This window comes from Motacilla alba, chromosome 2 (genome assembly GCF_015832195.1).
Source record: "Motacilla alba alba isolate MOTALB_02 chromosome 2, Motacilla_alba_V1.0_pri, whole genome shotgun sequence".
Lineage (NCBI taxonomy): Eukaryota > Metazoa > Chordata > Aves > Passeriformes > Motacillidae > Motacilla > Motacilla alba.
This window is the reverse complement of record NC_052017.1, coordinates 113,371,398-113,399,330: the sequence shown is the minus strand read 5'-3', so window position 1 is coordinate 113,399,330 and position 27,933 is coordinate 113,371,398. Positions and strand designations below refer to the sequence as shown.

The 27,933-nt window shown below is 39.5% G+C and overlaps 2 protein-coding genes across 7 annotated transcripts in view; one reads left to right on the top strand and one right to left on the bottom strand.

Annotated features, from left to right (window-relative positions):
- The first annotated feature begins 959 nt into the window (after positions 1-959).
- On the top strand, positions 960-26,923 carry LOC119696926 (kinesin-like protein KIF20A). The gene is made up of 18 exons (XM_038126878.1): positions 960-1,402; positions 2,544-2,618; positions 5,668-5,787; positions 6,672-6,810; positions 6,901-7,085; positions 10,354-10,450; positions 11,033-11,230; positions 11,315-11,426; positions 12,882-12,953; positions 14,441-14,587; positions 15,198-15,363; positions 16,724-16,885; positions 17,537-17,676; positions 19,154-19,319; positions 20,854-20,971; positions 21,054-21,121; positions 22,688-22,807; positions 24,001-26,923. Exons 1-18 carry the CDS (start codon positions 1,271-1,273, stop codon positions 24,274-24,276), a joined length of 2,493 nt encoding a protein of 830 aa, XP_037982806.1. The 5' UTR covers positions 960-1,270; the 3' UTR covers positions 24,277-26,923.
- Positions 26,238-27,933, bottom strand: part of LYN (LYN proto-oncogene, Src family tyrosine kinase) — a 49,836-nt gene continuing 48,140 nt past the window's right edge. For all 6 annotated transcript variants that reach the window (XM_038126882.1, XM_038126879.1, XM_038126883.1 and 3 more), the window contains exon 13: positions 26,238-27,891. In XM_038126882.1, the coding sequence (XP_037982810.1) occupies positions 27,689-27,891 (203 nt within the window). In that variant the 3' untranslated portion in view covers positions 26,238-27,688. The remainder of the gene's footprint in view (positions 27,892-27,933) is intronic.

Genomic DNA, 27,933 nt, shown 5'->3' with positions numbered 1-27,933 from the left:
CGATCGTTCAGCTGTGGCACTTCAAGGACCACTTTCCTTTGTCATCTCTTCGCTTGTCTCCAACTTACCCATAAACACAGATGCAACTTTACCTTTGTGTCTGGGTCCCGCACTGTGCAGAAATACTGCTGCCCGCACACTGCGTGAACAGGCCGGCTCACACAGGAGGGTTTCACATTTGTTACCGGGAGGCTCGGTCCTTAGCTTGTAGAAGGCTCTGCACCGCGGAGTTCCTCCGGGCTCATCCCGCCTTCCCCGCGGCCGCCGTCCCTGACCTGCACACTCCCGGCTTTCGCGTGACAGTCACCTTTCACGATTTCATTTATTTCCTAACTTCGTTTTCTACTTCTACGCCGCGGCAGCTCCGGGACGGTTACGTAACACCCACCCTCACTTTATATAACCCGCTCGGATGGAAACATTTAGGTACCCGCTTCTCCCCCGCCCATCCTCCCCCCTCGCCTCCCCCTCCCCCTCTGCCAGGCAGAACACCCCTCTCCTCTGGCCGCCCGGCTGTCGGTTCAGAGCTCTTCTTTACCGCCGTGCTTTACTACGGACGATAAGCAAACCCTGCGTGTCGAGCACACGCTGCTCCGCCCCGCTCCGCTCCGTCCCGCCGTCCCCATTCCCTCCTTCCCGCCCTCCTCCCCTCCCCTCCCGAGCCGGCGGCTCCGCTGCCCTACGCTGTGCGGCAGCGCCCCCTGCCGGACCGAGGGCGCTCTGCCCGTGCCTTCCCCGCTCCCCCGCGCTCGGCCAATCAGTGCCCGCCCTCCCCCGCGCTCGGCCAATCAGCGGCCGCCCTCCCCCGCGCTCGGCCAATCAGCGCCCGCCTCTCCCCCCAAAAATGCCCCCCCAGCCCTAGGCGGGCCCGGCTCGGGGCTCCCGCGCGCGCCAAGGTAGCGGCGCTCCCGGGAAGAGCGGCGGGAGCGGGGCTCGGGAGCGGGGCTGGCCCGGCCCTTGGCCCGGGTGCCTGCGGGTGTTGCGCCTGCCGAGGGGGGGAGCTGCAGGTGGATGAGAGCAGTGCCCAGCTGAGGCTGTTAGCGCGCTTTCCCCTGTGTGTTTCCTAGTGTAACCTGCCAGGTGTTTTTTTTTCAAAGGTCGTACTCCCCAATCTTCTCTAGATTGCCCTGTCTCCTTCGGAAGTGCTCGTTTCTATACGAGCTGGCCCCTTTGTTAATGCTCCGTGTGTATTTTTGTCCGTTCTCTCAGAAAATGATGGGCTTTTTTAATTCTTTTTTTTTTTCGCTTTTAAGTTCCTTTGCAGAGAACGATGGCTGATGAGGGGAAAAACTTTGTTCCCACGGAAGTGTGCGATGTGTTGGAATCGGTTTCTTTTCTGAGTGTGGAGGGTAAACCTTCACCCTTGGAGTCAACAGTATTGCCTAGTACAGAGGAACAGCAGGTGTGGATTGGTTTTACAAGGTGTATTCTGGTGATGCTGGGCTATTTTTTGGTGGATTTTGGGTTTTTCTAAGCTTTAATAAATGTTTCTTTGGTAAGAACTGCTGTACTCCTCTTCCCCTGAGATGTGTTTGATTCTTCTGCTTATTTCTCGTTGCTTACACACGGGTCACAGCCTGCACCAAATGCAGATACGTGGTCAATGCTCTGCGATCTGATGTGCTAAACTTTGAGGGGGAAAAAAAGTAAAGGACTTCAGTGATTGCAATTTGAATGTAATGAGACTGTACTGTTCTTTTTAATAACCTTTAAATATATGGATCCTTGATGCGAAAGCTTATTAAGTGCTTGGAAATAAAAATCTATAATGCTCTGCTGTGCTGGAGCAGAAGATAATATACCTAGCTATGTGATTTTAGAGGGATCCATTTCCTGGATGACTTTTCCTCAGGTGACTCCACTTTGTCTGATTAGTCATGACAGGGCTGTGGAGAGCTCTAGTAAATCCATCTGCTGAATGAAATGTTGCCGAAGTAGAGACAGAAGCTCCTTGAGAGAGGAAGGAATGCTGGGATCCCTCTAAAATGCTCCATGCTACTACTATTGCTTTACCTGGGAGGGGAGACTGTTGGGGAATGGAAAAGGCCACCTGAGCAACTGAGAACGGTTGCCTGCTTGTTACTGTGAGGAAGATGAGGGTCTGGTGCCTGGATGTGGTCTCTTGAGGCTAAAATGTCAGTCATTGCTAATGCTCCATGCGACATGACAGTGCTAGGTAGCAGCTGCTAGAATAACACAGCTGGAATCCAGTACAGCAGGAGACCAGAAGGTGGAAGCACTGCAGTTCGTGCCTCTGATAGTGTGCTCTTTTAAAATCAAAATACTGGTTTTGTCGTGAACGAATGCTAAAGGGAGGGGAGTGGTGGAGCCCAAACAAAAAAAAAAAAGGGTTATTCGAGGACAGTAGAAGGGAAAGAGGCAAATAAAAGCTTAGAGTCTGAACTTGACGTGAAAGGAAAATGTAAGACATTAATATAAAATAGGAAACACTGTATCAGATGGTATGCTGATATGATTTGGGGCTGTTCTGTTTAAAAAGTGGCAATTATAACTATGTTCTGTGTCTTCTTTTTAATGAATAGGTGTATGAGCCTTTGAAAGTCTTCCTGAGAGTGAGGCCCTTTTCTATAGCAGAGCTTGAAAGCCATGAATTCCAGGTTTGTTGTAGAACTAAGAAAAAACTTTATTTTTTCTCCCCTGAACAACACATAGTGTTGTAAGGAGAACTTTCTTTTGCATAAGCCGTGTACTGCCCTTATGTGGAATTATTTGGCATCTGGATAGATGCAAGTTTTTGGGTTTTTTTCCACCCCCATGACTTTTAATAAATTGTATGGTACAGACATGCACACCTGTAGCTCTTCAAAGTTTCACTGGGTACATTATTTAAAAATTGGTGTCAACTCTCTGTAGTGCTCAAGATACAAAGGAGTTCCATGGAAGATATGGTGCAATTCTAGGTGTAGTTTGAGTATCTGACCATTAAGTTTCTTTGAAATGCTTGAATAATCTTCTTCCTCATCCTGGTGACTTCTTGCTCAGCCTGTCAAAAATCTGCTGTAATCTCTACACTGTCAGATTGAGATGCTTCAGTGTTTTGTACACACACATGTACAAACATTTAGAAGTGATCACTGATGCAAAGAATTCCTTTAGAGGAATTCTGTCTTTGGAGGACAAGGTCTCTCTATATGTTATCTCTTACTCCTTGTCTTTGCAGACTGTCTGATTGAGGAGAGGTCAGCTTGAAGAGCTCTAAGAAGGATTTAATGTTTGTTCTTATTTGCTTATTGCAAATTGCTTTTTAAAAATGCATTCTTGCTTTTGATCTACCGGAGCTGGAACCTTTGTATTGTTTTCACTTGGATAATTCTTGCCCTCCCCCTTGGCCCCAACTTCCCTTTGCCTTTTCTTAGCTCTCCTTGAATAGTGTGTACTTCCATAGTGCTTCCAGTTTGGTAAATTCCACAGTCTGAGCTGGCTCCAAGTGTAAATCGATTTGCAAAATCAAATTGTTTCAGGGGTTGCTTAGTACATTCCTCTTTGGAGTGAGACATTTCTTAAAAGCAGGGAGGAAAAAGTGAACATTGAAGTTTGTCCAAATTTTTTTTTGTTTTCATGTAGTCCAGGCTGAAATAGTTGAACTTCCAACTTATTAGCTGTAGAATCTGTTTTGCATGGGATTAAGGCTTTTTTCTCAGCCTCCAAAAACAGAATGATTGAAAGATCTTCAACATTTTCAGTGTTTTCTACTTTCTTTACTATCACCTGAATCAAAGAAGAAAATGCTTGGTAACGAATGGAAGAAACCCACACAAAACAGTCAAGTAAGCCTCACTTCCCAATTGTTAAATCGAACAGATCAATTTAATTTTTAGGTCTTTTATTCCTCCTTGCCATGCATAATTTTCAGGGAAGCACCTTTGTTCCAAATATGTGGCACCCCCAAAAAAAAAAAGTAGAAGTCAAGACCTATTTCTTACAGTTATAGGCTGATGCTTTAAACAAAGACAATCAACAGGTTAACTGATCCGTTGATGCTTAAAGAGAGAATGATTTATGTGATTTATGGAAGTAAAGCTTAAGACTGTACTCCTGTCAGCAATTCTCCAGAGTCACCTGTGGGAAAGTAGGAAGTTGTGTTTTTTGGATACAAGTGATGTGTTCAGTGCCAGAAATGGTCCAGCTCCTGCCAACTTACCTGCAGGGTTAGCTGGGTTAGACAAGTGGAGTGAATTGTTACCAGCTGGTTTCCATCTCTGCAGATCTGACTGCTTTGGGCCTCTACTCACAGGCTTCTGTGAGCTTGGTGGCAGCTGGTGGCACATGCTGCAGATCCTGGATTATTCTCTAGCTCTTTAGGGTTTAGGACATCTGACCAGCACTCCTGTTCCTGCTGATGTGGGAGAAATATTAAAGACTATACAGGTTCACAGCCTGGCCCAGTGAGCAGGTGATCGGTCTAAATTCAGAAAGCAGTTTCTTAGAGCTTCTCAGAAACACAGAACAAGCTGAGTTTGAGGAGACCTGTAAGGATCATCAAAGTCCAGCTTCTGGCTCTTCTGGCACAGGACAGCCCCAAGAGTCACACCGTGTGCCTGAGAATGTTGTCCAAACGCTTCTTGAACTCTGTCAGTCTTGGGGCTGTGACCACTTCCTTGTGGAGCCTGTTCAGTGTGCAGCCATCCTCTGGGTGAAGAACCTTTTTCTGATTTCCAAACTAAACCTCCCCTGACACAACTTCAGGCTGTTCCTTCATGTCTTGTCACTGGTCACCAGAGAGAAGAGATCAGTGCCTGCCCATTTTTGTTTCCTTGTGAGCAGGTTGTAGGCTGCTATGAAGTCTGTACCAGTTAATTACTGGCATAGAGCTTCTATCTCTAGAGCACAGAGCAATCAGACTTGTTAATTGAGGCTCCTAGGAGCAGCAGGACTTCCTATGTACATACCACACGTAGATTATTGGTCTTAGAAGTTCTGGCCAGTCTCTGAACATAAATGTTACATTAAGTTACAATCAATCCTTTCAGATGATGCATCAGGACATTTATAAGCTATACTGGGAGTTCACTTTGCATCTTTGGTAGCCTGTCTGGTATAAAATAAATTTTTTCTTTAATGCTGCATCCTACATTTATCTAGCTAGTAAGTATTTGCTATTTCACCTTTACTTAATTGAGAATAGCAATAAAATTACTTGAAATTAATTCAGTTTCTTTCATTACTGGTAACACTACTTATCAATCAAAGGATAATGCTTCAGATTTCATTTACTTTGTTAATTCTGCTCCTAGTCTGTTTCACACTGAAAATGACTGATGTGGAAAAACAGTAGATTTCTATGTAATTTTATTTTTGTAGTGATTGTGCCAGTAACAATCACAAAATACAAGGGTTTAGAAAGTGTTCACAAGGAAAAGTTGCTGGAAGAATGCTAGTCAAAGTTTTTGCCTCTTAGAAAACCCCAAAAGATTGCCTTGACTTTGTCTGTACCCTGGCTTTCATGTGAAGTGAATATCTCTGTAGTGACATGCCTGGAGATGATATAGGTAAATTGTGGGTCTTCTTGTAGCTCTGGTGAATGGGTGAAGACACTTGGCTTTTGGGGGTTGTTGGAGGGGGTGCTCATTTTTTGTTTTGTTCAGATAGCTTTCTTCCTGAATAACTTTGTGTTGTGTTTTGGTTTACCTTGTCTTGTTTTTTAAGGGTTGTGTAACTATTGAAGATGCACAGACAGTAATTCTTAATGCACCCAAAGAATCTTCTGCAATGAAAAACAGTGAAAGAGGGATTGGTCATGCTGTGCACAGCTTCACCTTTTCTCAGGTAGGTCAGATTTAGGACAAATTCTCTCAAATTTTTGGTTTTGATTTTTTTCACTATAATGAAAGCTGAATTTTGTATTATGTCATGCAATATGATTTTTCTTTTAATTACATCTGGTACTTGCCTTAAAAAAAAACCTGCTTATTAATTACTGATAAGCTGTCAGGAAAGCTGTATTACAATGGAGGTGCCTATTAGATGAGACAAGGAAGCTTTGGCAGGTCTGTGGTTTTCTTTGATTAGATGCTACAAGAAACATCTTGTAGGCACAAACTGTGGTTCTGCTGTTCCTGCAGATACTTTTATCTCAGAAACCTTATGTTTGTAGGAATTTATGTAAGCATGTACTTAGTAACTTCCTTTTGGAAGAATAACAGTTCAACTGCTTAAATCTTCCATACTGAAAGCAAATTTCTTAGCTTTGCCTGCTGCAAGAAGTTCTGTTCTTACAGTACTAAAAGATAAACAGTTGCAGAGATTGAGTTATTTAGACCATTGTAATGCTGATTTTCTCATCAATTGTGGGTAACTGGTGAAGAGTGAGGAGGGAGTTTTACAACGCCAGCAGAGCTCTTGAAAGTGTCCACTGAACAGCATGTGCTCAATAGAACTCTGAGCAGTTTATTTTAGGAGTAGGAAAATATTCAAAAATGAGTGCAAGCCTGAGTGCCTCTCAGAATTAAGCAGGCATCCTGTGAGAACCCAACAGAAAACATTGAATCAGAAGGGGTTCAGGCAAGACAGGAAGTTAAGCTAAGCTGGTGTCTCCTACCGAGGTTGTTTTGAAAAATCAGTCATGTCCAATCAGTACTTAATATTTTAGCTTATTAAACTTCTTTGTGCCATTTGTCACTCCTTTTTTCTTTTTCCTTCCCTTATCCTAGGTCTTTGGACCAGAAACTACTCAGAGTGAATTTTTTGAAGGCTCAATGAAAGATATCATTAGAGCATATATTAATGGAGTGAATGGACTTGTATTTACTTATGGAGTTACAAATGCAGGCAAGACATTCACTATCCAAGGTATAAAATAGTTGCATGTATAGAGCCCGAGTCAAATCCAATGACAAGCTTACATGAATGTTTACACTTCATTTTTTAAATATTTTTAAGGGACTTCAAAAGATCTTGGTATTTTACCTCGCTCACTTGATGTGATTTTTAACCACATAAGAGGAAGACATTACCTGAAGATGAACTTCAAACCGTATTTGAGCAACGATGTTAAGAAACTCGAAGATGAACAAGTTAAGCAAGAAGAAGCTTTAAAAACTGCTATTCTTGCATCACTGAAAGAGGTCAGTGACCAACTGCTTCCTAAAGCTGTTCTGTAAGACAGGAAGTTTTAGAAGTCTTTATTCCACTATTGATTCTTTATGTATATAAAAATCTACAGTAGGCATACTTGGTGAATTTTGGAATAATAAGACAATTGGCTGGTTTTGGAACTCAGGGTAAACTGGACGAACTTTCTGCAGTGCACAGTTCAAATCAAAAACCATCACAGCGCCAAATCTCAACTTCTAGAGAGAAGTCTTCTCTTTAGAGGGGCAGTTCTGACACTGTGGTGACAGTAGCCTTTGAAAAATCTGAGAGCCACATGACCTAGCTAAAACCTGGTTCTTGTTGAGTGGCTCTTCTGGCTCTTCTGGCAGGTCAGGTTCCCAGGCTGGATCTTGGCGCAGTCATTGAAATGCTTGTGCTAGCTCAGGAGAGATGATGGCACTGTCCTAGCAGAGGCAATGAAGAAGGCAGGGAGAGTCTCTTTTGGTGCAAGACAGTCTTAAGGCAGATTAAAAAGTTCATAAACCTGTGATTTACATAACTTCATAAAGAAGCTTTCTGATTCAGCAAGTGAAGGGAGATGCCACAAAATGAATGTCCTAAAAGGAGTCCTCTCTGCCTTAGGGGATAGTATGTGACTAAGGCTGGTCTCTGAAGACTGTAGGTAGACTAGAGAAGTCTTTACTGTGGCAACCATCCTGTTCCTATTGTCTAGCAATTTCTGTTTCTATGGTGAGAAACTGTCTCACCAGAAAGTGGGCATCCATGTACTTGGGACTATTTTATACTTCTAAGGCCAGTTGCAGTTTGCTGTCAGATTCCTTTTGCTCAGAACGTTTTCCCCTGAGTTGTGATTCTGTGCATCTAATCCCAGGATGCATGGGCTCAGCTGGTTATCATTCAAAACAACGCTAAATTAATTCTGGGATGTACAGAAGTAATGATTGGGTTTTCTTTTTTTCTGTGGTCTTTAATACTAACCTTGTTTAAGTGCTCCAGTTAACCCTGAAAAAGATCCTTCTATGATTCAAATTCTTATGTTAAGTTTCACATTAAATTTTGTTGCTTAATTTAAATCCTGCAACCCAAAACTTTGTTTAGTCAGAGTCTGGCTAACTCTTAAGAAAACATCTCAGATGTTTTCAGAAAAATCTGAAAGATTTGAAAGATTACGTATGTATTTTGAAAGTGTCTCTGTGTATGCACATAGAGGAGGGGAGAGCATCTTAAAGAAAAGTTGAGATGGTTAGGAGGACAGTAAGTAAATACCTTCAAAAATTTTCTGGAAGCTACAGCCTTGAAAAGAGGAACAGACAGGACCCCAGGGTCTGGAACAAAAGGTCAATATCTTATTTTGAAGATAACTCTATAAAAATATTTCCTTCTTTTAAATTAGTCTGACTTACTTGTAGTTTAATAACTGAGTGTTGCAGCAGGTGATCTAGATGCTGATGCACTGCAGTGCAAAGAGAGTAACGCTCCACCATGAGGAAGGACAGGTAAAGATGAATCAGGAAGCTATTACATGACAGGGCCTAGTTTGTGTGTTACAATGCTTCCATAGAGATAGCTCAATGATCTCCAGTTCTGAAGCTGTGCTCGATAGCTTGTGAATGAATAGCATCACTGTTTGGATGCTCCCTCAGCTGTAATCTGAGAGCAGATATGATTTGGTGGGCTTGGCTTTGGTTGACATGGATTTCTGTAGGCTCGTTTCCCAGGCTCAGTTTACACATCTCACAGAAAGAGCTTGCTGTTCCTTTCATTCTCCCAGTTTTAACTGCTCTGAGTTACTGCAGCACTTCATGTCCTACTGTTTATGTTCTGTATGCAGTACTGCTGCAACAACTCTTGCTTAGCATGGTTCATACCCTCCCTTCCTTCCCTCTCCTGGTTCTTTTCATGAGGTTAAATACTGTTTTTTACTGGATTAAAAGATGCTTTACATGCATGCCTATTCCCACCTGTTATTGTATTTTCTATTAAATGTCAGCTTCTATTGTTGGCAAACAATGTCAGTTCCTGTTCCCACTTGTTTTTAGGCAGTCATCTTCATGCTCTTTTTTGTATTTCATTTGAAGAGCAGTGTAGCAACACTTAATTCACTAAGTTCTTTCACAATACCTTTACAAAAACTTATCACATGCACAAGTAATGTGATACTGGGTTTTCTAAATTCACTGCATTTTTAACCTGCATAGATGAGATACCTTGTGTGTCAGTCCCATATCCTGCTTGGCACTTCACAAACAATGAGGACGACCCCTGCTGTGGTTAGGCTTCTAACACTCAAGAAACTCAATCATATAGACAGTGCAGCTTCTGCAAAATGGTCTCTCGTATGATTTTGTTGTAATTCTACTCTGTGCTGTTTATCTTTAAAATGGAAGACCTCAAAGTATGTCTTTGTGCCTCTATGTTTTTTGTAAGAATTCTGGTTTGGATGTACCAAGTGGGTAACATTGGCATCAGCAGTCAATCCATGCTCAAGTTAGTGCTGCATTTGAATAACTCTAACTCTTGGGTTTGCTTCTCTGGATCTGTTCCATCCTACTGTAGGATGATCCTCTGTCAGGAAAGAGAAATCAGGGTGAATGTCCTGATTTATAGGAGCCTATAAAATATGGAGAGAGATGTATGCAGAGATGTTGGGCTCTAGTGGGAGTTGCTACTTCGTTACATTAGTTTTTCCAGAGGTAACTTAAAGGCTGTGCTTTGGTGAATCTTAGCAGGTTTAAAACAGTTCTCTAGGTGTAAAGAAATTCAGCAAATGTGTGTATTTAAAGAAACTATGCTGTTGTCTGTTTTTCATGGCCTTTTAGTTCGGTCTGAATTAAAGCCACATAGTGTTGGTTTGTCATAACTCAAGTCCTACCACCTTGGCAGTGACTCCTGGAGGAAACTTCTCCAGTTCTTTTGGATGACTAAAGCACTGTTCAGATTTGGTCAATAGCTCATAAAGGCACTCTGACCTGTTGCAGTCTGACAGAATTCTTTTTCTCCCTGGACTCTGAAGTTAAGTCTTCAGTGTTAGCAGCAACTGGCCACCAAAACTGGTCACTGGGAGTAGCAGCAAGCAATAATTCATGTGGTGGAAAGAGCATTTCTTGATTATAGTTTAGTGTTATTAAAACATTTCATCTTCATCCAGAGTAAGGGTGGCCTAACACTTTATACTACTTTAATATTTTGATCTTAAATACTGGAATTTATGTCATTTTTTAACTTCTGCTTTTCTCATTGTCTGTTCATATGGATTTAATAGCCTTTTATTTTCTCAAGGAGACAGAGAGCATCTCAAGTACTGTAACAAATTTCTGTGATGTGAAGTTGGATTCTTCTAACTGTACTTCAGACAATCATCCTTCTAACTCCCTAGGTAAAGTGGAAAACTGTTGTGTATGGGGAAAAAACATAATGTGAATTAAGAAATTTTATTGGGTTTTTATCCAATTTATCCAAGAAATTTTATTGGGTTTTTATTTTATCCACCAGTGGATAAAAAAATCACATTACTGTACTGTAAAGTAAATATATTGTAAAGTAAATATATTTACTTTACAGTACAATACTGTACTGTAAAGTAAATATATATAGATTTTGACCAAATTTTTGTCTTCCTCTGGAGAAAGGGCAACTATATAAAAGTACTTTGATACTCCTTTTGGGGGGAAGAGGGAGACTTAGTTTTGCAAATATAATGTATAAACTGCTGGAAGTCTGTGATAAAGCAAGGCCATCAGCTTAGAACTTGGGCATATTCTTGTAACAGATGACTGTTGAGAAATTTGAACGTTTTTGGATAAAACTAAAGTTATCCATGTGTATGTAATTGTACAACACAGATGTATCTAAGCCTTCTCCTTTAGCAGGTTCTATAGGTCCTTTTAGAAGATTCTATAAACTGATTTAAAATCTCTTACTCAGTTGATCTTTGAAATCTTCTTCTGTTTTGGGTTAGCAGAGAAGAACTTTGTTCCACTTGACATTCATAAGACTAATATGCACCAAAGAACACAAGCATCTGTGTGGATTTCCTTTTGTGAAATTTACAATGAATATGTGTATGACCTATTAAGTATTTTATCTACATCAAAACCTCAAAGGCGCAGAGTTTTAAGAATTTGTGAGGATCAAGGAGGAAATTGTTACATTAAAGGTAATAATACTGTTTTATGACCCGGGCAGTTACACAGAATTTCTCTGATGATCAGAAATGTATACAAAAGATCTCTTTTTGCAGATTTGAAGTGGATTAATGTTCAGAGCACTGAAGAAGCCTTCAGACTGCTAAAAATAGGGAACAAGAACCGAAGCTTTGCCTGTACGAGAATGAATGAGCAATCAAGTAGAAGGTTTGTTCCTCTAATTATGAGCATACTCTGTCCCTTTTGAGGGAAAGGGAGGGGACTTTAGAATATGGGTGAAATGAACCACTATACAAAAATAGTTTAATACATCACTTCATTATTCTGGTTTTGTTACGAGATTCTCTCTGAAAGAAAACCAGGAGAGACTCTGTGACTAGTAGTAGCTGCACTCAGGTTGCTATTCATGTCTTTGGACAACCAAAAAAATCAAATCACATTCATTTTTGAGTGCCAACAGGGCTATGCATCTTGGCAAATGCCAGTGATGCTGACTGAGAATGGCTACGTGAGAATGCTGAAGGAAAAGCTGGTTGTTTTCCTAACTGGCAGTATAATTCTTGGAAATCTGGAGCCTGTCACTGGGGAATACAGGAAGGAGCAAGTCATGTGGTATCTTGCAGTGCTGCTAGATTTTTCTAGATGCTTTTAGATTGCTGTGTTCAAGCTGAGCTTAGTTGGTATCTTAAGAATTAAACCCCTACCTTTTTATCCAGCTCTGGACAGGGATCAGGGAGAATCTGGCTTTTGATGGAGTGAGGGAAAATAGAGAAGGGTTGTATAATTTCTGTTGAAAGTGCCTCCTCTTGATTTTAATGACCTCTTAATAATTTGTCCTTTAAGTGTGGAGGGGCTGTGTTTTATTTTTAGCTAATACAATCATAGTGTTAATAAGCCTACTTTTTCTGTAAAAAGCAAGAGTTATTTTGTTCTGTATTAGCTAAAGACAGCTGCTGTTAAATTTTATGCTCTCCTTACAGAGTTTTATGCCTAGAATCCCCACTGCTTAAGGAATATACTAGAGAAGTTTGTGTGCTGTGCTTTCTGATGAATCAGAGAAACTGGGCACTTCTGGTTTTGTGACTGTTCTCTCTGGTTTCAGACATGCCTACTGCTTGTGTTGTCTAAACCAGAGTTACTGGATTTTCGAGTGTTACAAATTCAACCTTTCTGGAAAACAGAATTATTTTAAAACCAAATGAGTAACTGTGCATATTGGAGTCCTGCAAAATTACAGGATTGTAAAGCTTATTCCCTTCTCCCCACCATTTGTTTCTAAGTTAATCCTTCAGATTTGCTGCGTTCAGATACTTCCAAAGGTTTTCTATACGAAGTGGCTACATGACTGCTCTTCTTTTGACCAATAGACCTTGGTGAACTGGCTTGGTGTTTTTCTCCAAGACAGTTTGTAGGCTTCATGTGGTATTTTTCCTTTTCCTGTGTGAAAAGAAATAGAAAGTAATAAAATACAGCCTTTTTTTTTTGCTGCTGAATGAATGCATTGCAAAAGTAACAAATATACCAACATAACTAGTGAATTAATTCTTGTCCTCTCTTCACCTCTGAGCTTTCAGCTATTTTGTAGCATACAAATTTTACTTTGCTTCAGTGAATGCTTAATTTTCATAACTGATTATTAAAAACAACTTCTTTCCATTCCAGTCACAGTATATTTTCCATCAGGCTACTCAAGCTAACTGATGAGCATCAGCCACGTGTTCTTGGAGTATCAGAGTAAGTGAATGCTTCATGTGATTACCAGGAATGTAAATATTTTGGAAAAATTATTAAGGTGTAAGCATGCCAAACTGCTGAACTTTCTAATAATAAACAAATTCTCTGAGAATTGAGAAGGAAATCAGAGCTCCACTGAGCACATAAACTGACTGGAAGCTCAACAGGGACAAGCACAGAAATGTTTTCCTGTCTCTTACTCTAAGGTTTTGCTGGAGCAGCTCTGTCAGTAGTGCGTAAATTGAGGAAAATGTGTATTGTCTCACCTAATGGGGAGGTGGTGGCAGAGTAAGACCATGCAGCACTAGACTGTATGTCCTGGTAAGCAGAATTCAAGAGCCTGGCTGGTAGAGGGTGATCTCTACAGCTGGAGGGCAGCAGGTGGTGCTGAAGGCCCCAGGACTGGCATTGCCTGTGCCAATCTGTCTTTCTGCTCTGGGACCAGACTAGACTTCATGGGTAAAATGTTTGTGGCAACACATTTGGTGTGCTCCTAGAATGTAAATTAAAAGCTACCATCCCAAAAGAATTCTGGTGACATGATCTCAGACCGTTCCCTGGTCCAATGTACAGCAAGAGGGGACCATGAAACGATTTGCTTAAAAACTGTTCTCCATTAATGTAAAATGCTGATGTAATGCACCCTGTGAGAGCAGTGTTAAGTCCTTGCGCTTAAGTCTCTGCTCTTTTTTGGTTTAGAGGAAGCACCCTTATCTTCTGGCCTGAAGGCATTTAGATAGCTTTTTTTGGGATGGTGTGTCTTTTTTTCTTCTGATTAATTTTGCTTGATACAGAAAAATTAAGACAGCCTGTAACAGAATGTTTTAGTTCAGTCCTAGCTCCTACTGATTTCTCTTGTCTCTGCTGAGCAGGGGTGGTAATAAATATACCTCACTGTGAGATAACACCTTTAAATGTCAGATGTTACAGCGATAAATACTCTTAAGAAAAGATAACTTGAGAAAATAACTGCATCTGTGGTTTTTTTGCTGTTCACTATCATGGTGTATCCCCCTGGCAAAACTTGCAGCAGCTGTTAGGTGAATGTATCTTTGTATGTAGGAGTTTGTATGTAGCTTAAGGAAGAAAAAAGCTTTTCAGCTTGTGCTGGAAAGGAAAAAGAACATAAGGCTTTCATACATTTGAAATACGTGCCTTAACTTGTATAGGACTTACTTTAGCTGTATGAAAGGTTATGATCTTAAAAATTATTTTATTTAAATAAATTTATGTATAAGTGAGTAATGGTATGGTCACATAAATTATCCAACTTCCAGAGCTTCCTGTATTTCAACAGCTTTCCTAATATAAAGTAAAATGTATTGAATTCCTTGATTATCCAGGATGATTTTCTGATTGTACCCTATTGTGCCATGAGGGACAATTCAGTGGGCTGAGTTTAGCAGCAAATAATTACTACAGCCAAGAGCTCTAAGGTGAGCTGGGAAGGATTTCATGTGTGTGCTCTGGATAACTCTTTCATGCAGGTTGTCCTTCTGTGACTTGGCTGGTTCAGAGAGGTGTAATAAAACACATGTCTTTGGAGACAGACTAAAAGAAGCAGGAAATATTAATAATTCTCTTCACATCCTTGGAAAGTGCATTGCAGCACTGAAGCAAAATCAAAACCCAAAGTAAGTGATAAGTTATTTACATGCCAAGTTTTAGGTGGAAACACTAAGTATCCCTTTATATTTCTGCAAGCAGTTTGCACAGAGAAAATTGGAAATCTACAAAATCTTTTAAGTCTTCTTTATTATAGATGTCACTGTAATACCTGCAGAGTTCTCCATAACTGGTGTTTGTGGAGAGCAAAAAAAGGTAATTTGCAGTAAACTACCAACATTTTTTTGGTGTATGTATATGAACAATACACTTTGTGTACAGAGCCTCAGTTCTGTCTTCTTCACTTCCACCTGCAAATTATACAGTCAGATTCATCAGGCAGCTGACAGATGACCTGTTCTTAGCTTTTGGCTTTTTCCACCATCTGCTTTGGAACACTAGGAAACTGTGATGCAAACAATATGTTACTTTTACTTTTAAACAATTCAGTTTGTTGGAGAGCCTATGAAATCCAGGGAAGACCTTGCTCTTTGATGTAAAATCACTTAGGCTTAAAATATAAGCATCCTACTGAATCTCTTTCCTGAAAGAGAGAAACAGAATTAATGTGAGCTACAATAGCCCACAATTTTACAATTTTTATTTTGTTTCACAATTTAATTTTTTTCCCTCCCTGAGGATGAAGCCAAGCTATATTCCGTTCAGAGAGAGTAAGTTGACTCGTCTGTTTCAGCCATTTTTTTGTGGGAAAGGCAAAGCTTGCATGATTGTGAACATCAATCAGCATACTTCCACATACGATGAAACACTGCATGTAATGAAATTTTCAGCTCTAGCCAGACAGGTAAGAGTATATCTACTTTCTCTGCTATTCTGCATTTTTTTTTTGTTAGTAGTGATTTGTGAAATGATCAGGTTGTCTGGATTTTAGTGTGATTTGGATTCCTGATTCATCATAGTTCTTCTCCGTGTGGCCTCTCTTTAAAAGGCTTCTAGTAGTCTTTCCCAACTTCAAACCTATTTGTGGTAAGAAGTTAAAACGACTGCAGCTGTCTGACTGTTCAGTTCTACACCACTGATGTTCTGTGTAAAACACAGGGCACTTTCAGATATGACTGATTTATACCATATATCTGAGCAAATGCAGGATTTCAATTCAAACTTTTGATGAATTACTCAACGTGGGTGCAGTTAAACATCTGTTGCACAAGATGGGTTGTTCACAACTTTTTGGACAATTGGTGGTGGTAAAAAAAGTATCATCTTCTTTTGTAGCCTAAATGAGACATTTTGCAGCTTTATTGCTCCTATTTGGCTAAATGCAAGTAATTATTAATAAAGAAGTGTCTTGGCAAGCTTTTTCTCCATTTCCTTCAGTACCCTTGGATGGATCCCATCTAGCCTCAGACCTGTGTGTGTCTGTGTGCTGTAGCAGATCAATGACCATTTCTTCCTGGATTATGGGGCCTCATTCTGCTCCCTGTCTCAGTCTCCCATTAAATTCAGGACTTGGGGTTGATGTTTGGCCTTAACCTCATTCAAGTTCCCTGAAGCTGCTTCTTGCAGGGAGTGGGATGGTGGGCTATGCTCTGTTTCATGGCAAAAATACAGTGATCTTTTAGTCTGGAGCCACAGATTATTTCTGTCATGTTATTACAAATCTGTAATAACATGTCTAATATGATCTCAGAGAGGAAGATTTTTCTAATTTTCTTCAGGTGTGACTTTTGCTATAAGTGTGTACTGCGGAGACAAACTTCTCTGATATGCCATCCGATGACACAGTTACTTAAAATCTTTATGTGAATAGCATGAATTTCTGAATCCTGGTCATGTTGTTTCAGGAAGGAGCAAATGTTGTAGGGATTTTCTGCTTTTCATTTACTTTGCAGGAAACTACACCAAAACCCTTATATTTTAGGGGAAGAGAAACCACCTGTCTAGATAAGTATGCTAAGTTTGCTAGCAGATAATATTTCCATTTTCACTCTTTTTAGAGTACTTAAGCCTTATGTTCAAGTAAGAATTATGTCACATTGATGGATTCTTTTTTTTCTTCTGCTAAAAGGCATGTAAGCTTCTGTTGACATTCATGTAATCATTAAATATGGTGTAAATACAACAATACATTCATGCCACTTCTTCCTGGTATCCTGATACCTACAATATTGACAGCATTGGTAAATCATCTCTGGATTTTTCAGGTTATCCAGACAATCCTGCCCAAAAATTTTGGTTATTTTCCACCAAAGCTAGTTGGGGGTGATGGCAAACCTATGATGCACTTTGATGCTAACACATCTGTAGATGACTTTGCTGAAACCTCTGCAGAAGAGGAAGTGGACATCACCATTTTGAGTCATGAGGTAAAAACATGTCTACTTAGAACTGCACCCAAGGAAGCAATTCTGTTAGTTCTAGTATTGTTTTAGCATAAGAGATGTGCTGAAAGCTGCATCAAATGGGAAGTTTAAGTTTCTGTTCAGTGTCAGACTGACTAGACTTATAGTGGCCTAGTTCAGTGTAGCTGTGGAAGGATGCCCTGTGGCTTTCTAGTTAGGTCAAGTGCTAAATTTGGAATTCAACTGATTGCCCAACAAGAAGACTGAGGAAGCAGTACATATCTTTAAAAGAATATAATTTAGTTATTTGTGCCTTTGTTTTTTTGGTAACAGCAGTAATGAGTTAAGACGCAGCATTTTAAAAACAAAGATATACAATCTAATAGCAATAAACTGTAAAAATCAAGTAGATTTTGTTATGCTGTACAAACTACTATTTAAATGCCCAAACAGAAGTGAACTTTTGGATAGTGGACACCATCAAGATGGATGCAAGATATATTTGCAGTAGAACTTTATATTTGAAAAAAATTAAACTTTGGTGCAGACCCCCCAAAGATATAAGCTTGTAAAAAGCACCCTCTGTGGATGTCTGCCTGTATGAATATTTTGTTTGAGATGCCTGTCAATATGTGTACCAGTCTTGGATTTTGAACTGAAGCATTTTAAATTTAGGACCTCTTGAAAGCTGCAGAGGACTTAAAGGAGAAGGTAGCTGCAGAAAGGCGAAGTAAGCTCCTTCTGGAGGTGAAGATACGTAAAGAGATGGCAGAAGCAATGTTTCGACAGCTGCTGGAAACAGAGGAAGCCTGGAGGCAAGTCACATTGCAGTCTGCTTTGAGACTGAAAGGGTTCCTTCCACATGTGTAAATGCATACATGTGGATGTATGCACATACATGTGTATATTCAGGACATGCCTACTCGTGTTCTTTAGAGAAGATAGGGCTGGACAATCTCAAAACCTCTGAAGGAAAGGGAAGAAAGATCATTAAACTTGTTCAGGTTAGGCTCTTCCCATTTACAGTGAAAAAGTAATGCTGCTTTCTGTTCAAATGTCCTCTGCTGAATTTGTAATTACTGGAGCTTGTCCTGGCTTGCTATTAGTACTTAGCAGATGTGGAAGATTGCTACAGGTACCCCACTGAGGCTATTTTTCCAAAACGTACACTCTGTCATGTTAATGTGCATGCATGTGCTTGAGGTGGTTTGAACTATAGCTCTTTTGAGCTCCTCTGCATGACTCATGAGCCACTGTTAGTTTACTATGTTATGAATTACTTATGAATTATGAACCCTGCACTGATGTTGATTTAGGAATTTTTTTTTCCAAGTCCAGATTCCTCAGGTTGAGTTCACTTCCTCTTAACTCTTATTTAAATCAGTTTCCTGCTGTTTGAGTTGTTTAAAAAATTAATACCAAGTTGCCAGCTGAGCACACTATGGTTTAACCCCTGCACTAGCTTTAAAATGTTTGGTTGCCTTTGACCAAACACATGATTTAGCATTGATGCTTTTTCTCTGGTGATTTGAGGTGATTTTCTGCATCATTGATGGGGCATGTTTTTAAATTTTGACAGTGATATGGAAAGTATTGAAATAATGGATGGGAAGGGACTTCTCACAAGGGTATGTAGTGACAGGACAAGGGGGAGTGGATTCAAACTGTGGGAGTTGGTTGTTATGAAAAAATTCTTTACCGTGAGTGTGATGAGGCACTGGAACAGGTTGCCTAGAGAAGTTGTGGATGCCCCATTCCTGGAAGTGTTTGAAGGACATGTTGGAAAGGTCTAGTGAAAAGTGTCTCTCCCCATGATAGGGATGTGAGAATTAGATGATCTTTAAGGTCCCTCCCAACCCAGGCCATTTTCTGATTCTATGAAAATGAATTTGGCATTTATCTTAAATGGAAAAAAAGAAAAACCAACCAAAACCCAAAGTGAAAGATGGCCCCAGGATGCATGTTTCAAATATAACATCTAAATGGGTGTGGTCACTTCTGTTGCTGTATGTTGGTGGATTTTATTAATGTCTATAATTTTTTTTTTCTGACAGGTGTTAAGTGTGTGTTCTTCTATAGCATTTCTTTGGTATATGCCAAGTAGAAGTTACACTTTGGTGCGAGTCTGTAGGATTATTAAGATTAAAAGGAAAAATTGCTTTTTTTTTTTTTCTTTTTGTTTCACTATTTCTGATTAGAGAAATAACTTGAGTATTCTCAGTTGAACACACGTAGTCAAAGGTTCTAGCTGGAATGCAAACACATCATACATAACTAACATGTTCTCTTCAGCAACCGCTTGGAAGATATGAAGGACAGCTATGAAGAAAAACTTGAGAGCAAATTTGAAATGTATAAAGAGGCCATTAAGAAACACGCATATATGTGTGCAATGGAACAAATTGAAGAGCATTATGTTCCCATAGAAGAATTTCTAGCTGAACAAGAGAAAGTTGAGGTATGACTTGACTGCCATTAAAGTATGCTCTAGTTTCCTAATTGTAAATTTTGCTTTCCTTTAGCAGAATCATGCTGGGATTTTGAATGTAACACTAAACAAGGGAAATAACTAGCAGTTCAGCCTTCAGTTCTGTGTCCAATGCTCACCATAACCATACAGATGTCTTTTCTCTGGCACCACCTGTAGAACACACCTAAACCTCTTGATTTTTGAGGGCACAGTGGTGCAACAACTGGAACACCCAGGGAAATGATGTATACAGGAGTCTGGCTTTCTAGAGATCTTTGGCTTCATAGGATGTAGATTAAAATGCTATTCTGAAAGGGTGATGGGGAATTTGTTACAGGATAGCTATTTTAATTATAACTGGTCTGGAGGTGCTGCAAGGACTGTGGGATAAGGGACTCGAGAAATCCAACCGCATGCAGGAGAGAACTGAATCTCCTGCACGGACTTAAACATAGAATTGCTCAGAGTTGGGATTAGTAAATTGCTACTCCTTTTGCAATGCAGCCAGGTTAGCTGTGAACAACTCAGATTTCTAACCTCTGCATAGATGGTTGAGTGCATCCAGGCAGCAGATGAGCCCTGTGGGTCTTGTTTTCAAAGCTTTTTAGTAGAAGAATAGAACTGCTGTTGTGTCCACCAGAGGAGCTTTCTCACTGCACTCTCCTGTTCTGCAACTGATAAGCCATCACACTATGGATTGGCAGGTTCCTTTCAAGAAGGAAAGTGGGTTTCTCTTGTAGGTTCTCGTATATAAATACTTCTGCTCTTCATTCAGGTGCTGACAAGCAACACCATATTATATAATGGCCTGTATGTTTCCATCTCCTTCAAATTTGTCTCTTTTCCTCTCCTAGACTCTGTTTCTATGTTCAGTTAAATCCTAGCTATAAACTATATTAGAGTGGACAAAGAGTTTTAACAGTGCTCTTATACTGGCCAAGAGGCTGCATAAGGGAATGTTCAAAGAGCAAGATGCTCTTGGTGGCAAGTCAGATAAGAAACTACTGAAATCCCTGAGATGTAGAAGGGTTAGCTGACAAAAGAAAGAGGACAGCATGAATCTGAGTGGGTAACGTCAGAGAACCAGAATTGGATGAATAACTTTTCTTGATGATGCCACTTGTTTGATTTCTCACTCTGAAATCCCACTCCAGCAATCTGACAGATACTGGCAAAGAGTTTGAGATTGAAATGTAGCTCTGTGAAGTGTTTTTCCTTAGTTAGCAAGGTAACTTGCAACAATGTTTAGCACAGACATACAAAAGTTTCCTTTCTGCCATATGGTTACTTTTAATACTGTTTAGAAATCCTCAGACTGAAGAGTTGACTCCTTCATAAAGAAACGTCCTCCTAGATGTTTTAGTGACCTGAGTGTTATCCCTCACTGTGACTTCCTAACCATAACCTGTGAAATAATTTAAAATTACACATGTGTGTGTGGTGTAATTGAAGGATGTGCACTAATGCATCAGATCAAGCAGAAATGCAGACAAATTCTACTATATGCCCTTATTTTCTTTAGGATAGAGAGAGGAAAATACTGCAGTTGGAAAGGCAACTTGATGAACAGTCAGGGAGGCTGTTGGCTCTGGGAAGTCCGAGCTCGGATATTCCGACTGCTGAAAATAACATGGAACGAGGTAGGAATGTAATCTGAGTATTCAAAGTTCAGTTTACTTCTGGTAATGTGTATAAACAGACAAACTTTTCTTTTGCCCACAGATCTTATGGGCAGCACATTGAAGAGAGCCAATGAAGGATTGCAGAAACAATGTGAAGAGAAGGAAGAGGTAGCTCTTGCTTAGTATTTATCTGGGGAATAATGGCTGTAAACTCTATCATGGTTCAATGATTAAAGATGTGCGTTGTGGACAAAAGCGTGAAGATTCCTGCAAATGGGCATTGAGCTTATCAAAAAAAAAAGGCCTTTGCTCAGTTGTGGATGACTTTTGCCAGAGACTGTTCTGGCTTTATTCTGGTCTGTAAAACCATTTACTACTGTTACAAGTTGTGGTGAATGTGGTGTCAGTTGGAAGTAAGGAAGTATGTTTAACTTTGGGCTGGAATTTATTGTAAATATTGCTGCCATGACCTCAGAGCTTTCCTTCCTAAAATGCTGCCTGCTTCTGCATAGGGGAACAGTTACAGAACCTGGTAAAAGTTTAGATTTTAGATCTAAAATTGAAATAGTGCCTTAAAGCAGTCCTTTCTGGAAGTACTCAACTCCACTATCACCCTAAACTTTAAGTAAAGGTGAATGTCTCTGTTCTTCAAACAAGATCTCTGTGCTCTGAGTACCATATAGAGGTGGGAATTATGGAAAACAATAATTAAGTATGCATTTTTATTCTATTCCTTGAGTGATCTTCTTGTAAAGATACAGTTAGTTTCCTGTGTTTAAAACACATATGGGGAGAAGGGAAGACATAAGTCTTGCTTCTTCCTCTAATATCAAATATGAGTAGGGATTGGAGAAATAGTTCCAGCTGGTTCTAATAAGCCATGAAGCCATGTAAATGGAAAGTGAACTTAAATCCTTTTCTATTAAGAAAGAATACTCCAAAAATAACTTTTTCCTTACCAAGTTTAATGTCTCGAGCTACGGCCGTAGGATTTGTTTTCCACTGTTTTTGAGAGCTCTACATCATTTTCCCATGTCACTTTCAAATTTTGGTGAAAGTTTGGCTTTTATGCTTGTTGTGAGGATACAGTTATTGTTTTGTGTGGTTAGAAAGTGTTAGAATGATGGGATTGATTCCTGACAATAACTGAAGCGAGAATGGTTTAAACCAGTTCATTCCATCAGTGCCTTTCTTGCCTAAGATCAGTGCATGTGTGACTTGTAATTCACCATTTTTTCTTCCCATTCAGCCATTAAGCATGGGCTAAGGGTGTGAGGTTTTTTTAGCAACTCTGTAGAAGTAAATTAACAATAACATCTATTCTTCTGCTTCAGAATTTTTTGCCTCTTGGGGCTTAGGCTTAATCCATTAATTTTCCCATCAGAAAGGTGAGGCCTTCTGTGGTACTGTGTTCCAATGTGAATAGTATTAATGAGACAAAGGTGTTCTTCTAGCTACTCTTACTGAAATGGAGCGGGCTGTTCCAGATGTAGCTTGGTCTGTGCTACTGTTCATTGATTGGCAGGTCTGTAAATCATAGTAGCTTCAACACAACAGCCTTTGTTTGAATGCTTCAGCTGCATTTTATCACCTGAAATGATGAGCTGGGATAGAGGAGGTTGAGAGAAGCAGACTTTCTTGTTTTGATCTTGCAGTTTGCACTGTTCTAGTTATAAAAAAATTAATGTAAAACATGCTGTTCTGAACTTCCATGTGTATGGGCTTTATTTTCAGCTTATAAAATCTCTGAAGTTTAAAATACAGAAACTAAATGAAGCCCTGCTAGAAGCTAATGAAGGCTACAGAAAAATGGCAGAAGAAAACAGTCAGCTGAAGCACACAATCATGCTCAAGGTTAGTCAATGATTTAAAAACAGCTTTAATGTGGCTTGTATCTATAGTTGTACTGGCTGCTTCTGCATATTTTTACATGTAAAACCACTGCTAAATTAGCAATTTGTTTTCATGTTAGCATTTTTTCTGTGCCTAACTTCCTGATTATGAGCTCAGAGCCCTTGTGTTTCAGTACTTGTCTCTGAATCTTGTAAGACAAAACTCATTTTTCAACTTAAGTGATAGACTCTGTCAATGGGGTAACTCTGCTGACAAAGCCTGCTAATCCAAGGATGTCATGAATTCTTGTCGAGCAAAGAAAATACTACTGAGAACTCATCATGAGGCATGTTGCTGAGGCAAACAGGATGTCAGTGCACAAATGCTACTGCAACAAGGCCTAAGGATCCATGGCTTTAAAGCTATACTGATGGTCCTGCCAGAAGTGGCTAAACTGGATGAGAGATATGGGCAGATAAACTGTTTAATACAGAAATAGACATCTTTCCTTCAAAAGCAGGGACTTCCTACATTTTACTGCACCTGACCTCAGATATCAACTAGACTCCTAAACAAAAAAAATTAAACTTTTGAACTCTTGGCACTTTGAATCTATGCCTCACTTGTAATCTGCAGGTATAATAACTGCTTAGTGATGTCTTTCTTTGAACATTAGCTTGCTTTCTGCATACTTTGTAGTTTAAATCTGAGACTGAAAATTATTTGACTTGAACTTTCTAATTGGAAGTTACCTTTGTATCTCTTATTAATAGGAAGGTGATTTTGCTAACCACAGAGATTAAAGAGTGTATTTAACACTGTGTCTTCTGCCCACTCAAAGCATTTACTCAGTCCTCAGGTTAGCAGACTTATGCTATGGGAGTTTTGATTTGGCCAGTTTTGCTTTCAGAATTTGCAAGGCAGGAAAGCCACCTTTATCTGGTTCCTAGAACAACATCAATTCTAGTGTGGCAAAGCATTTCAGCATCAGCCTCTTAGTCAGACTTGGTCTCTAACTAGTCTGTATGGCCCTGTAGTTTGCTGGGTTTTTAATTACTTTGTAATTTGAGGAAATGGGTAGTGAATGGCCATATGGCACTGTATTTTATTAAACCCATAAACACCTTTGGTATTAATGTGAGCCAGAAAATTAACTGCATGAAAAAGAGAGACCATGGAGTGTTCACATACTTAATACAGCCTTATCCTCATAGGATCAAGAAATGAATAGTCTTCAGAACTGGGCTAAACGTGTTCTTGAGCTTGAAGAAACAGTGTCTTCCCTGCAAAAAGAGCTTGAAGAACAGAAAAAGAATTTCTTTGCAGAGGAGTCAAAACAGCAGAAACCCAGGAGAGGTTTGCTGGCTAACCTGAAATCCACAGTAGCATCCACTGCTAGTACACCTCTTGGTAAAGGCTGGGGGAAGGATGAAGAGGCTTCACCCTATTTAAGAAAACAAGTACTGTTGCCTCATAAAGCAAAAGAATAATATTTGAGAAATCAAAGTGTGCAATTACTAGGCTTCTTCATTAGTCTTAAACTGTTGGTAGCTCTCACTCTTAGAAAAATGTTTAATACAGAACTTTTTTAATTGAATCAGGGCTGCATTTAGAGCTATAAAAGTTTGAGTCTAGACATGTGCTTTTACCATTGATATAGGGATGGGATTTGAGAAATATATATGTTTTTATTCTTGAGTAACTGCTATCATGGTCTTCTGTACTGATAAATGTGTGGTTCATGCGAAGAGAGATGTCCCTCATCTGCTCATTATGGTTTTTAAGTTACTTTATATCACTGCTGAGTCCTAGAAATCAGATGGCTTGTAAACTTAAATCCTAAGTAGTTAAAATAGCATGGTTCTTCAGTTAATATTCTGGTTTTGACCTGGAGACTCCCTTCTTGGGACCTGCTTCTAAGCAAACTGCTAAAGAAGACAATGAAATTAAATCTGATCTGTCTCCTTGCTATTTTTCAGCTACCTTGGCTTTGTAAAGAAATTTGTTTAAACAAAATTTGAATTTCCACTAGGAATATGTATTAAACTCTGAAACATGTATTTAATAAAATTTTCCATTGCTAAATCCAGCTCTGACTCTTCATTTTATAAATCAGCAAAACCAAGATAAGAAGTGATCATTAAATTAGAGCCCAAATAATGACAGTGATTGATACAGGATGATCTTGAGTTGAAAGAATCATGTCCTTTATTATATTACTTAGCTTTTATCTAGTTGCTTAAGGATGGAAGACAGGAGCATGATAAAATATGAAGTAGTTTTCCTGAACTCTTTCCAGTCAGTGAAGGTGAGGGGATTTTTAACTACATAAATGTGGAAGTACAATGCATGGAATTGCTGGAGATTTGCTGTGGAATCTGTAAGTAAATTGGATTGTGAGAAACACCCTTACAGGGACTGATCAGTGGAAGGGAACTGAGTTCAAAGCAAGAACCTCGTCCTCCCTGGGGAGACAGTAGGTGGTGCAGCCTTCCCGTGTGACAGGAGGGCAGCCCTGCTCTGCTGTGACTCCTCTTGCCAGGTTGCTGAGAGTTTTGGGTTGCTCTGTGATCAGTAATCACTCTGACATCTATTTAACAAGGCTGTAGAGGTTGTGCTTCAGCCATTGCTTTTCTCATGTTTCTGTTAAATACAGGGTTATCTGGTTTTAGTAGTTCTGAAGGCCTATAATCCCTGCAAGGTAGGATTTCTAAAATATTTGTCTACTCCTGCATAAACTATTCCAGCTATTAAAAAATATTTTGGTGTAGTTATATGAGACACTGAATGCTGATCTCTTGAATAAGAAAGCTGTTATGTACACATTGCTTTAGGCAAAGCAATTGAAACGGAAGTTTAAAAATACCATTAGAACAGGCTAATATTGGAAAATTTCCATAATACCATTTCAAACTACCTTGTGCTACACCTTGACAGTCTGTCTAGCAACTTTATGTAGCACTAACCTCCTACTCCCTGAGCAACTATTCTATGTTCCCTCTTACTTCCCAGAGCTCTTTGGTTGGCTATAGGGAATGGTTTGAAAGATAAAGTTACATTATCTTGAATTTTTTTTTCTTTTTTTTTTTTTCTTCAGTCTCAAAATAAAATGAAGCCTGTAGTGAACTACTGGCCAGTGCTGAACTGTTAATGTTTTCCCAAAAGTTGCTAAAGCAGTGTAGTTATTATGTTAAAGGCTTTTGAAAAGCTGTTTTCAAGAATAGCAGAGGGTTGGGTCTTCTCTTCATGCCCTCCAGGATAATAAGAAACCACAAGAAGGATGCAAAAATGGTGGGTTTGGTTCTTTTCAGTTTCTCAAAGATGTAAGGAAAGCAGAGTCCATTAATCTTGGTAGTGGTGATAATAAGGGATTCCCCTGTTCCACATGAAGCTACCACTAGATAGAACATCATCTGTTTGTTTTAGCTCAAATCACTACCATACTACTAGCTTCAGATTAAGTGTTTATTAAAATTAAAAATCACCATACAATAGAAATTATTTACATATTTAACTGATAGTCTGTTTAAAATGCACAGTTTGACTGAAGGAAGCCCCTGGAAAAGAAAAGCCATGAATACTTCTGCTGCTGAGCTTCAACTGCAGGCACACTGAAGATTTCTCAGAAAAGTTTTAAGCTTCTGCAAAGTACCATTTGCCTAAATAACTGGGCTGAAGGATGGCAAAGATGTGTACTGGGTTTCAGTTGTGAGAACCTGTGTCACTTTGAAAAAGAAGTAATCTATGCTGTGCTGTGGTTACATTGCAAGTGCACTAGCTCATCTGTTTGGATAAGTAATTTGACAGAACAGTTCAATGTAAAAAGAGCACAGCAACTTGCCTTCACTTTAAGAATTAGATTTGTAATACTAAGCAACAAATGACAGTGTCACTGCAATATAACTTGGTATCTTATTGCATGTTTCCACAAATTGGTTTTGATAGTGCTAGAGCTAGTTTTAGTTTCAAACAGATTTGAGGTTAGTTGATTAAAGCAGCAAAAATATGAGGAATATTCTTGAATAACCACAGAGGATTAAAAATGAAGATTAAAAATACTTTCACTGGTAACATTTTCAGCGACTGCAATGAAGGTATTAACTTCCTTCAAAACCCTGTGCTTTTCCATGGACCTCAGGTGATAACTTTGGCCTTGTGGGAAGCTGAAGCTTGAACACAGAGTGAGATGTGCTGCCACGTCTGCAGTCACGTATGTTCGTCTTGCACCTCTGCATCTGATGGTTTCATAATGCTTTGAAAATGATTTTAAATTTAGGGTTTTATAGCAGTAAATCAGAACATTTTTCAGTGTAAAGAATTACATACATAACTCTTCCTCAAAGGAAACCTTGACACTGTTTAGAAAGTCTTACAAGAGGTGACAGAACGCCTGATACTAATGTGAAATAACAAAGATATAAAAATAATTTTTGCAATATGCTGTATTTCAAAAAAGATGATTTAAGAATGTCACCAAGTCTTAAATCTGTAAGTTCTCCTTTGTGACTTTTTGTTTTGGAAACAGCTGTTCATGCATCCTCTCAACCCTTTTATCAAGGTCTCTTTGTAACATATTGCATGACTTAGATCCTAAGAAGGTCTTGTCAAACTGTACCAGGGCATGATTGCTTTCCTTCCTTCTCCCCCCCCACCCCAAAAAGCCTGTTTGCTTTGGGGTGTTTCTACAGATGCAAAACACAGAGCCTTTAAGGAGAACTTGAAGCTTTAGAGGAACTGTTTTAACTAAATAAAAACATTATTTCTCTGCAGAATTATTCTTCAGCATTTCAGCTTCCACACTCAGTTAAGACATCCGAATGCATGAAGTAATTGGTTTGAGCAGTCTGTTCTAAAGACAGTCTGTGCCAACGATCTATGGCAATAGCAAAAGTGTTCTTTGTTCTATGGCTGTTGTTGATACTGCCCTTCTGTTGCTGTGTAGAAGTCATCAAGCACACTCTGTAGGTAATCAAAGGTTGGCCTCTCTTCTGCTTTGTCTTTCCAGCATGTTTTCATGATATCATAAAGCTCAGCTGGGCAGGTTTCCATGCGTGGCATTCGGTACCCACGTTGAAGAGCAACCATCACATCAGAATTGCTCATACCTTCAATAAAAAACAAAGAAGAAAGATTTGATGAAATCATCT

Bases quoted from the DNA above. Each gene is read 5' to 3' on its own strand.
- LOC119696926 (XM_038126878.1), top strand. From the start codon at position 1,271: ATGGCTGATGAGGGGAAAAACTTTGTTCCCACGGAAGTGTGCGATGTG. The intron at 10,451-11,032 runs GTAAAGTGGAAA...GTTTTGGGTTAG, and splicing joins TCATCCTTCTAACTCCCTAG to CAGAGAAGAACTTTGTTCCA. The intron at 11,427-12,881 runs GTTTGTTCCTCT...TTTCCATTCCAG, and splicing joins AATGAGCAATCAAGTAGAAG to TCACAGTATATTTTCCATCA.